General features: G+C 35.0%; 1 protein-coding gene across 5 annotated transcripts in view; it reads left to right on the forward strand.

The window, feature by feature from the left end:
* Window positions 1–12,203, forward strand: part of SLC4A7 (solute carrier family 4 member 7) — a 117,659-nt gene that overhangs the window by 56,876 nt on the left and 48,580 nt on the right. For 2 of the 5 annotated variants that reach the window (XM_081247723.1, XM_081247724.1), the window contains exons 4-7: window positions 2,394–2,532; window positions 3,082–3,242; window positions 5,315–5,503; window positions 8,020–8,388. In XM_081247723.1, the coding sequence (XP_081103849.1) occupies window positions 2,394–2,532; window positions 3,082–3,242; window positions 5,315–5,503; window positions 8,020–8,388 (858 nt within the window). The remainder of the gene's footprint in view (window positions 1–2,393; window positions 2,533–3,081; window positions 3,243–5,314; window positions 5,504–8,019; window positions 8,389–12,203) is intronic. The other 3 variants (XM_081247725.1, XM_081247727.1, XM_081247726.1) reach the window with 2 other exon arrangements.

Below are 12,203 nucleotides of genomic sequence, written 5' to 3' on the forward strand. Positions count from 1 at the left end.
CCAAGCTTGTGGAAATTTGTTATAGCAGCAATAGGAAATTAATACGATAAACAAGTGGAAATGCAGGGTTGGTTTAAAATTTAAACATCTATCAGTGTAAATAAACATATTAATAGTATAAAGGAGAAAAACCCATATAATCATATCAATAAGACAGAAAAAGCCTTTGACAAAATTCCACCCCCCTAGTTTGCTAGGAGTTAAAATTCTGTCTTTAGATAAATTCTTTTTATCTACATCTAACAAATTCTATTTATTTAGAATTTTTCTAAATTCTAAATTCTATTCTAGAATTTTATCTCCTTGCAAACTAGGAATATTAGAAAACTTCTTCAGTGTGATATAGAGCATTTAGAAATGCTGGTGAAAGACTGAATGTTTTCTCCGTATGAATTGGGAAAAGGCAAGGATGTCTTCTCTCACCACTTCTGTACAACATGGTACTGGCACACGTAGCCAGTGTAATAAGGCAAGAAAGAAATGAAATGCATCCAGAAGGTAAACGAAGAAGTAAAATTGTTTTTATTTACAGTTACAGAATCATATGTGTAGCAAATCCTAAGCAATCTACAAAACTACACAACTGAGTGAATTTAGCAAGGTTACAGGATACAAAATCAGTGTACAGAATCAACTGTATTTCTATATAGTAGCAATGAGCAATCAGAAACTGAAATAAAAAACAACACAATAGCACCAGAAGTATTACTTGGGGATGAATTTCACAAAAGATGTGCAAGACCTAATTGCTGAAAGGTTCAAATATTAGGAAGTTCAGTTACATTGTGTTTTTGTTTGTCCTGCATTGGTCTTAGAGTATTCCTTCATTATGAAGACCCATGACGTGTACATACTGGACAAGTTTCAGATATGTTTTTCATACTGCCTCTTCCCCTGTTCTTTATATTTTCCTCTTTCTGGAGTTTTTCTTGTGCGACTTCTTTATTCTGTTTTCTATGTCTCTTAACCTTGTGTGTTTTTGTCTTATTTGTCATTGATGCATTCTTTGTAACCTCCTCCTCCTTAGATCTGTCTTTTCCTTTAACAATTTTATTTCTAATCTTTTTTTTCAATAAATTTATTTATTTATTTAATTTGGCTGTGTTGGGTCTTCGTTGCTGCACGCGGGCTTTCTCTAGTTGCGGCGAGCGGAGGCTACTCTTTGTTGCGGTGCACGGGCTTCTCATTGCGGTGGCTTCTCTTATTGTGGAGCACAGGCTCTAGGTGCGTGGGCTCTAGAGCGCAGGCTCAGTAGTTGTGGCGCACGGGCACAGTTGCTCCGTGGCATGTGGGATCTTCCAGGACCAGGGCTTGAATCCGTGTCCCTTGCATTGGCAGGCGGATTCTTAACCACTGCGCCACCAAGGAAGTCCTTCTAATCTACTTTTTAACCTGTTTTAATATCCCTCTTGCAGCTATAAGTTCCTGGAGGTTTGTTTACTTAGATGTAAATTTTGAGTTTGACCTCCTCTATTATATTTGGAAGAATTTGTTTTTAATTGATGCTTGTTGTATGCTTCAGTGTTTATTCTGGGACCCCTGGGGCTTTAAATTGTCCTGGACTAGAATGTATGCTAATTTCTCTGTCTGGGGATCCTGTACCACACAGGTAGTTTAAACTCAGATGTCATGAGCGGCAGTGACCTGTCTACCTCCCTAACCTAAGCTGACAGACTTTTGCTTCTCCATGATAGTAGGAAAAGTTAGTTTTGAGTTTTCTCATCCTTTTTTTTTGAACTTGGGGATTTCTTTTTTTACCCTTGAACTTAACTACATATTAATTAAATATTTGAAATGTTCTATATTATCTAACATTTCCATCTATTTTTGGTGAGGAAAAGGTCCTGTCTAATGCATAGTGTTTTCTTGATTTTGGATGTTGCTTACTGTTATTTGTTAGATTTACATTAGTTAAAGATTAGTGTGACTTTAACATAATTTTTCTTTTTAATCTGTGGAGGTGATCTTTCTGTAAAATTCTTTTGTTCTAGATTGTTGGTCCTTGTTTCCTTCCAGAATTATAGTATTTTAATAATAATGAAAAGAAATTTGTTGGGCTTCCCTGGTGGCGCAGTGGTTGAGAGTCTGTCTGCCAATGCAGGAGACGCGGGTTCGTGCCCCGGTCCGGGAGAATCCCACATGCCGCGGAGCGGCTGGGCCCGTGAGCCATGGCCGCTGAGCCTGCGCGTCCAGAGCCTGTGCTCCACAATGGGAGAGGTCACAACAGTGAGAGGCCCGCGTACCACAAAAAAAAAAAAAAAAAAAAAAAAAAGAAATTTGTTCTGATGGAATATATTTATAACAAAGCATTTCATTTTCAAAATTTTGAAATTACCTTTGTATTAATTGAGGAAAATTTTGAGTGTATATTTTTAAATTCTGATTTTGTTAAGACACACCATCCCAGAGAGTCCAGTTCATCCTGGGCACCGAAGATGATGATGAAGAACACATTCCCCATGATCTCTTCACGGAAATGGATGAGCTGTACTACAGAGATGGAGAAGAGTATGAATGGAAAGAAACTGCCAGGTGATGATACTCTCTCAGTTTTTAACTGCCTTTACTTGGTTTCTTTTTGTAATGAGAATATAAAATTGAAATTGAAACATCCAGTACTTTAAAACAATGAGTAGAGAATTTCCTTCTGTCTGGAAATTTTATCTTTATTCTCAAAATTTGTTTCCTTAAATAATTCTTAATACTATAATATAACAAAAGGAAATATGTTACTATAGATTTTAATGTCTTTAATTAGAGGAAACAAGTTTGAAAAATCAACATCTTGCATATTTAAAGTTTAAAATAAGATTGGAAGCTGAAACCATGAAATTCCAGAGTTTGTTTCTGTAAACTTACTACAGTGATAGCTAGAATAGAATGAGGAACTACAAAGGTAACTTGTGCCTATCGACATTATAGACCATTAGCCTAATTTGTAAAAATGTGTTTGTAGCGAAATTTTGTTTTGATGGTGGTGATCTTTGTTTCTGTTTAAAAGAACAAGCTTATGTTTATCATATTAAAATAAACAAATGGAATCATTATTTGTAAAATATTGTTATACATTATACATTTCAGATGGCTGAAATTTGAAGAGGATGTTGAAGACGGTGGTGACCGGTGGAGTAAGCCTTACGTGGCGACCCTCTCTTTGCACAGTCTTTTTGAACTGAGAAGTTGCATCCTAAATGGAACAGTCATGCTGGATATGAGAGCAAGCACTCTTGATGAAATAGCAGGTGATAGCAAAGTGACTTCTTTATAGTTAAATTGTATTGAAGTTAGAGATACTTAAATAAGGAAAATAAAGTGGAATTTTAGACCATTGATTTGACAGTTACATGTTGAGCTTCCATTCTGTGCAGGGCAGTATGAAGAGTAGACATATAAATAACCCTTTTTGTCTTTGATAAGTTTGGAGTCTAAAAGATTAAATTAGAGAGATGTAACTATAGTTATCAAGAAGAAAATGACTAGTGCCATAAGCAAGATATGGAGTCTGTTCTCTGGAAATGCAGAGGAAGGAGCTTTTTGTTTCTTTGTTTTCTGGACCAAGGTATCTGGGGAAGATACAGAGAGTACATTAACTATACAACTTATCCATAGAATTTGAACACATGGTGATAGGGAGCAGGGTGGTACAAGAGAAAAGGAAGTATTCTAAGGAGGAGGAAGAGAAGGAAGAAAAGTCTAGAAAGTATAGACAGCTATGAATCTCCAAAAAGTCAATTCTCTGTGAGTATACAGATTTCTTGAGATATGTTAGAAAAATAAATTAGAGGTGGATTGTGACTAGCCTTGAATTACTGGGTTAAGAAATTGAATTTTATTTGGTAGGCATTTTGGCTCTCAATGACTTTTAAGTTGGATAGTATAGTTGAATAGTATGATCTCGATGTGTGTCAGGGATATTCTGGCAAGAAGAGGTAGGGTGGCTTTGGATTAAGAAGAGGTTAGAAGCAAGGAGGTCATTTATTCTCTTGGAATGTCTAAGCAAGAAGTGATGACGATCTGATGTCTGGTAGGTAGTAGCAATGGAAACGAAGGAGAGAAAATTGAAGGGTACTGTGGAGGTAGAAAGAAGGAAAAGATAGCTGTGATAAAGCTATTGGTCATTAACTGAAGTTGCTCAAAACCAATATCAAGTTCAATAGTAATAAATTTGATAGTGTGACTACCATTATAGATTGCCCAATATAAAAACAAAATATTGTATTTGATCTTCAAGAGGACTGTAAATTTATTAGGCTTTCTCAGGCTAGAAATATCAATACGTTGATATTACCAGATTGATAGATTTGACCTAGTGCTGCAAATATTTAAGTTATCAAAGTCTTTTCTTGTTTTATATAAATGACTGAAAAACTGAGTTAGGATTAGGAATATTGAATTTAGACATATTCAATATGTCTTACTTTGGCTTTTAATTATCACATAATACAATATAATGTTTTAGTAAATGTATAATCCAGTGTTCATTTGTATGGTAGCCTGCAGTCATGGTGTTGCTGCTAAGAGTTTACCTGCTAGGTTGATCCCTTCCAGTTTTCTCTCAGAGGAACCTTATCATAGATTTGAAATCCTGACTCTTTTATCTCAAGTTACTGCCACTTTTAGAAAATATTTATATGTACTTTATAAATTAAAAATAGTCCAGGCACCACAGTAATGTATAAAATGTCATTGCCATCAATCTCCCCATTTCCCACACCTCCCTCACAGCCTGATACAGTCATCTTTCTAAAACTTATTACTTCATATTTTATCTTTTCAGTTACTCACTGGTTTTTCTACCTCTGGATAAGTGAGAGCAGAAACTTGATCTGCTTAGTTAATTGCTGTATTCCCAACACATAATAGGTACTCAGTAAAATAGTTAATGATTGAATGAATGAGTACAGATATTCATCTACAGTTTTGGGGGAAAGTATGAGGTGAAGCAAGAAAATACCTTCAATTCTTAGGAAGCCAATATTTGAATATCTATTTTAATAGAATTTATTGTATCATCAGTAAAGCACCTTCAACTATGTAGGAAGGCTATTGGTGAATAACAGTAGCTTTTCAATAAATAATAGTATTTATTAAAATAAGGGTCTCTATTAATATGTTCATTTTTGTTGGATAATGTTCATATTTATCTTTATGCATCCATTATTCAATATTAGAAGAGAATGTTACTTTCTAGAGCTATTTAAGAGTCTTATTTTTCTGGTAAGATTTCACTTAAGATTTATTCTGTGTTATAGTCATCCAAGTGTTAGTTTATTTAATAAAAATGATTGTTATCTATGTATTTTTCTTTGCCTAGATATGGTATTGGACAACATGATCGCCTCTGGCCAGTTGGATGAGTCCATAAGAGAGCATGTCAGAGAAGCCCTTCTGAAGAGGCACCATCATCAGAATGAGAAAAGGTTTACCAGCCGGATTCCCCTTGTTCGATCTTTTGCAGATATAGGCAAGAAACATTCTGACCCTCACTTGCTTGAAAGGAATGGTGAGATAAGTTGTGGCATTCAATTTTTGCTAACACGTCTACACTAATGGCATTCCAGTGTGTTACAATTAGCATTCAGGAAAAGAAACATATTTTTTCTAGATAATTACATAGGGCTTTATCTTTTTAATTCTCTTTAAAATAATAATTTGTGCATTTAAAGATTTCATTTCTAAAATGTCTTTACAGCGTGACAGAATTATCTGTAGAAATTACTTAGATGAAAAAATTAACCATTTACTCTGTTAAAATGGGACATTTAAGTATTGGTAATATTTAAACACTACACTATACATAACCCTGAATTACTCTCCTTCTTGCTTTTTTGTTTCTGCTGAAGAATTCTTGAATATTTGATAAAAGAGCCATAAATTATTATCTATAAATTTAATCTTTTGAAAATTTTAAGTCTTGTGTTTGGGCCTTTAATATTAGATTTTTCCTAGAGGTTTTTTTTTTTTTCTCCTGGGTATACTTTACTTGCTGGGCACAAGCAAGTATTTTGGGGTTGGTCTGCTGATTTCACTGCTTTTTATTTACATAATTTGTGAAAGGTTTTTGTGCTTGTTCCTGTTTTATGCTAGGGATGATGCAGTTGATTTTTTCAAGCCATTGAGAATGGCACAGACCCACACACTGCTGCTCTCCCCTCTCATTCACGGTCTAGCATGGGTTATGTGGGACATTGGGAGAATGTGTTTTTGTAGCCATTTACCTCTGTCACTGTCTTAAGGCTGGCATGCTATCACTGGGGTTCTATTTTGGGTCTCAAAGATAGCTCTGATGACAGTGACTGGAAAAATCCAGGTGCGAAGAATTGGAGCTGGTTTTGAGGGTCACTGCTGCCTCTAGTTGCTACCATTACCCAAGGCTTGTGGGAATTACAGTGAAGAGGAGTGGAGGATGGGCCACAAATCCTTCTGCTCATCTTTTCTGTCTCTGAAAAGAGTATGGCTTTTAACTGTTCTACAAGCACACAGTCACAGGTGGTAGGATTTAACATGTCTAAAGTTGACAGTACTTAGTCATCGTTTGCAGCTCTGTAAGATAATTAAGTCCATTTTCTTCTGAGCATTTGACCAATAAAACTCTTTTTAATCTATTTAAAATTGTGCCTTTCTATATTCAAGGAACCTTAAGAATGAAAGAAATCTCTTATGGACCTAAGTTCAATCTGAAAGCAAGCCATCTATGTCACGTCTTTTTTTCACCTTTCCATGTATTGCATATGCTCTACTGTAGTGAAGTGAATTTGTTTGCCTAGAGAGACCATATTAAATCTTTCTTCCCCATATGCAGTGGTTCCTGATTATTCTCCAGTTGTCAGTTGATTCCTTTTAATCATAAGACAATGGCTATTTTCTTTTAGGTGCCATTTTAGCATGGGCATTTTGTTATTTTGTTATATTATAGTTGTAATTTAACATTTTTTTCTGCATGTAGCTTATTTTTTAACTAAATGGTGGTGATTTATGGATTAAAAGTTCATATTTTTAATATTTCTGGGATCTCTTGAGTATGTAGCTTTGATTACTTAGATCATGTGGGGTTGTTATATTTCTCATGCTTTTCCTGAAAAAACAATGTTATTCCATTAAACCACACTTAATTAGAATAACCAAGTTTTTGGAGTATAACTATACCTGACCTTTTGAAATACTGTAGACTTAACTTCATCACTCTTGTTGGTAAGAAATACTTTATTCTTAGCTAGTTAAGTTAAAGTTTGTATGTATTTGTTTTAATTTATCTGCTGCCTTAGAAATGGAAGCATATTTTAGGACATTTATTAATACCAGATAATGAGCTCAAGAATGTGTATCTTCTAAAATTGACGTTTCTCTTTTGAAAAAAAATTCCTATTACTTGTCTTATGTTTTTAAATTTTACTTGAGAGTGCTATCAGTAGGTGATGCTCTATTGACTTATTGATATCACCTTAAGTTAAGTTATTGATATCACCTTTAAGTTATTGATGCCTTATTGACATCACCTTTAAGTTAGGAATTATTAGACACCGTTAATGTGGACTTTTCTTATGAGAGAATATGTAGCAGTTTGGTGCAATGTAGATAAAATGCACTAAATATCAGTGCTGGTAAGTTTTGTTTTGGGTTTTATTTCTTAGATTATTTTTGTGTTATATTCTCATTTGCTGTTTATCATTTTTTAAAGCAGCAGCTTTCCATTGATATTATTCTGTAATTTTAAAACCACACTATTGGTCATTCTCATTACTAACAGAATATCGTCCCCGACCATCTATCATTAGCATTGTTTTTTATTTTTTGTTTTGATTTTTGGATGCACCTTCAGAGAACTAATTACAGTTTAAGCCATTTTTCAATGATTTTCTAATATTTAAAAATCTGATTGTCATACTAACCCTGATAGCATGAATTTGAAATATTGGATCTTTTTTAAATCTTGCAGTTTATGGTGTAAATTGATTTTTTGTGTCTCATTTGTCTTCTGCAGTGAACTTCATCACTTTTCATTTATTTGTTTTATCTCAGGGGAAGGCCTTTCAGCCCCCCGCCACTCTTTGCGAACAGGTCTGTCTGCCTCAAACCTTTCATTGAGAGGAGAATCACCTTTATCTCTTCTTCTCAGTCATCTTCTTCCTTCTTCGAGAGCTGGAACCCCTGCAGGCTCGAAGTGTACAACCCCAGTACCCACCCCTCAGAACAGTCCTCCTTCCAGCCCTAGGCTCAGTCGCCTGAACTCCAGAAGTTCCCAGGAGAGGCAGCTTCAGGCCCCAGAGCTACTGGTTTCACCTGCCAGTGACGATATTCCCACAGTAGTAATTCATCCGCCTGAGGAAGACTTAGAAGCACTGCAAGGCCAGGAGCAGAAGAATGAGGAAAATGTTGACATAACTTCAGGCAACTATTCAAAGTCCTCCATGTGTGGTGCTTTCTGCCTCTAGATCACTTGCACTTGGAATGCCTTTCAAGCACATAGCTTTAAATTATAATGCTTATAATTTATTTTGACTTCTGCATGTTTTTTTCTTTATAGTATATTACAGAGAAGGATAGAATTATTAAAAATGTTAAGTTTTAAAAAGACTCCAAATAAGACTACACATAATTTTTTTTCAAAAATTTTCACTGAGATTTTACAGGTCAGTGCATTTGAATGGTTAAAAAAAATGTAGACATTTTTACAAGTAATCTTTTAATTTGCCATGATTAAAAAAATGGTGGCTCTTCTTGTGCATTTCATTCCATAAGGTGAATGAACACATGTTTTACATAAAGTAAAATGGGGTGATATGCCTTTTATCTACTATTTGGTGCTTTTGTTCAAGGAATGCTGTATGTTTTAACCTTCCTAACAAAAATAGAATTGAATGTTCTTTTTCTCATTTTGTCTCTGAGAAGATTGAGGTTCACTAATGACTGCCTGGGATCATCATTATTTCAAGACTAGTTTTATAATTTGGAATAGACTTTACTTGTCCTTTATTTAATGCCATATCTATTTTTAATCCTAATTCACCTTGAAATTTTCAGGACTAGAGTTCCAATAGTTGTGGCTAGGATATATTTCTACGTGAATTAGAAAAATTATTTCTTAGTGGATAAAAGGTTTGTAACTCACTTAAGGGTTACTATATATTATTATAATTTTGGCTCTTCCTCTTATATATTAATTATATGTACATTTATACATATTTATCTTTCTGCTCAGCGGCCATGGCTTATGGGCCCAGCCGCTCTGCGGCACGCGGGATCCTCCCGGACTGGGGCACGAACCCGCGTCCCCTGCATCGGCAGGCGGACTCTGAACCACTGCGCCACCAGGGAAGCCCTAAAGAAGTATTCTTTAGTGACTATGTTTTACTGACAGCTAAGCATCAACATGACATATGAGCACTAACTATAGTGGTTTTAATCACATAATTATTATCACATTTCTGCATAACACTGAATAATATATAACACTTCAGTAGTAGCTTATAGTTAATTGCCTGTTTGATGTGTATAAAATTTTGTGTAAGTTGGGTGGGTATACCTATTTTCAGAAACTCAGGCTCAGCGAAGTTAAATAAATTCCCCTGGATCATACAGCTAGTAAGTGACAGTCCACGTCCTCTGACTAAACATCCTGTGTTCCTACCAGTATATGACCAACCAGCCTCTCCTTCTCTTTATTGGCTGTATCCAGACATACTAAGTACATTTAATCAAAGCTCATTGTAGTTGCCAAAAAAAGATGATACTTTTAAAAGTTAAAAAATAGAAGTTTTGTGGTTAAATCATTGTAACATTAATTATGATAGTACTTATAGTAACCATTGTTTCATAGGTTGCCACACACAGTGATGTGTACTTTTCAAATATCATATTTCTAATTTGTCTAACAATTTGATGAGTTCATGTTATCGCTGTTTGTAAAATGAAGAAAATTAAGACTTAGAGATGTTAAGGTTATACTGTAAATGACCAGAGCAAGGAATTGAACACAGATCTACTTACAACAAAATCTATAGTATAGAATTTAATTGTAAATTTTAATACTTTGTGGAAAAGATAGAGTATTATATAATGAGGTAACTAAACAAAAGAAAAAAATCTAGAAATAATTACTCAGAAATAATGAACATTCTTATTTTAATTAAAAAGGACTAACAAGGTTTACTATTTTTCTTGAACAAAAATGACTTTAAAGTTACTTCCCCTTGCATTTGTTTTTACCTATATCTGTCAGTAATACTGGACATTTCTTGTTTTACCAGTTTCAATGTTATTAATGATAAGGGACTATAAATTTTATATGGGAAGGAAGGGATGTACAGGTTCACAATGGCTTATTAGGTCATATTTTTAAGAGGATAAAAAGAGCAATTAACTGAAAATTGAGGGACACGATTAAATTATTTCCCCCTCTGCCATTAAGTATGCCATGAAATTTATTAGCCTTTCTGAAGAAAAGAAATTAGAACGTAGGGAAAAGAGGGAATTTCTAAGGAAAAGGGAGAGCTCATAATTACTGTTTAAGAAGACATTTATAGGATGAATGTAATTACAATAGTAGGGGCAGCTCTATATTATTCCTTGCTTAGTTACCTTTGCTGCTTAGAGCAGCTGGAAACTCTGTAAGTTTTCCTGAAGTCTGATGAAGAAGGTGGCCTTGGCATCATTTTTGAGAGACTAATGTCATAGGTTTTTGTGGCACGGAGTCATGATTTGTGAATACCTGTAGTAAAAAGAAAAAAAGAAAAAAAAGTGGTGTTTTCCATTAGTTATTTTTTGGAGAGTAATTACGTAAAAGACGTAACTCACTTTTAGTGTTTGTAACTGTCTTCTGACTCAGTGTTTCTCACTCTCGGCACAATTGACCTTTTGGTGTGGACACTTCTTTGTGGTGGGGGATGTCTTGTGCATTGTCAGATGTTGAGCAGCACCCTTGGCCTCCACTCACTAGCGGCCAGTACACTCCCTAGTGGTGATAACCAAAGATGTCTCTAGACATTGCCAGATGTCTCGGGGCGGGGTGGGGCAGACTTTTCCCCAGATGAGAACCACTGCTCCAAATACTTCTACTTTCAAACTTTTAACGACAGAAAACTGATATCTTTGATTTCTGTTTCTCTAGGTAGCTTTGCTATTTTAAGAAAAAGAATGTAAGGGCACAATAATAGATTTACCAGGGTATGATTTTTAAATCCCAGTACTGATTGTATACATACTCATATTTGTTTTTTCTTTTGCTCAAAGCAAATAAATAAAGTCCTTCTGAGTTATCTGTGCTAATGATAGTTTTAATTTTGGGGAATTTACTCATTTAATTCTGAGCTCTAGGAATTTACTGTAGGAGCAGGAATACTTCCTTAACCTTTTGAGGAAATAGCTTTAACTTAGCTGAGAGTAGGAAGGATTGCATGGAGAAGGTGGTGGTGGAATCTCTAAGGTGTGCCTGGCATGCTGACTTTAATAGGTTTCAAGGTGACCTGGTGAGCCCATGACTTCACGTCATCTCTTCTGGCGTTGTCAGTATTGAGTTGTACGTTATTTCTTCTTCCCATTCTACTGTATCCTTGTTTTCCCCCAGAGCCTTCTCCGCATTCCACTCTTCTCCCAAAATCTGGTTGCTGGGACTGTTCTGGGAAGCTGTGCCTATGGTTTTTTTTTTGGTTACACATTTGCAGGTTGGATGCATTTAGTAGTTAGCAGTGTGTGTGTGTTGATGGTCATTGCAGTTGCTGCCAGGGCCTTAATGATACTCTTCATTTTCTTGTGTGGGAGTTGGTGGAAACCACTGAAAAATACTGGTTCACTTTTTTTTTCACTTGGGCATGTATTTTAATAAAGGAATGGACTCTATAATGGAAGTGTAGGGACAAAGTTCAAAGAAGAGGCTAAAATGGTGAAAAATTAGTTAAGTTTTAGGAAATAGTTTTTATTTCAGAATTGTTTAGTACTTCTAGGGAATGAGCACATGGCTAAGGGGATTGTGCATACTTTTTACACTGAGATTTTTGGGTCAGAGTGACATCCTAGCGTAGATATTTAACATAGAAGTGGGTATCACAAAGGTCTTCTTTCACTAAGTTTAAGCAGTAAACTCAAATGACTTAAGGTTACTAGTATATGTTGTATTCTGTAAAAACGAAAACTCCCTTAGAGGCATTGAATATATCTGATATGCTTAAAATTTTGGAACTCAATTACTAATATTAACTTTAAAGTTT

This window comes from Mesoplodon bidens (genome assembly GCF_964165515.1).
Source record: "Mesoplodon bidens genome assembly, chromosome: 10".
NCBI classification, from domain to species: Eukaryota; Metazoa; Chordata; class Mammalia; order Artiodactyla; family Ziphiidae; genus Mesoplodon; species Mesoplodon bidens.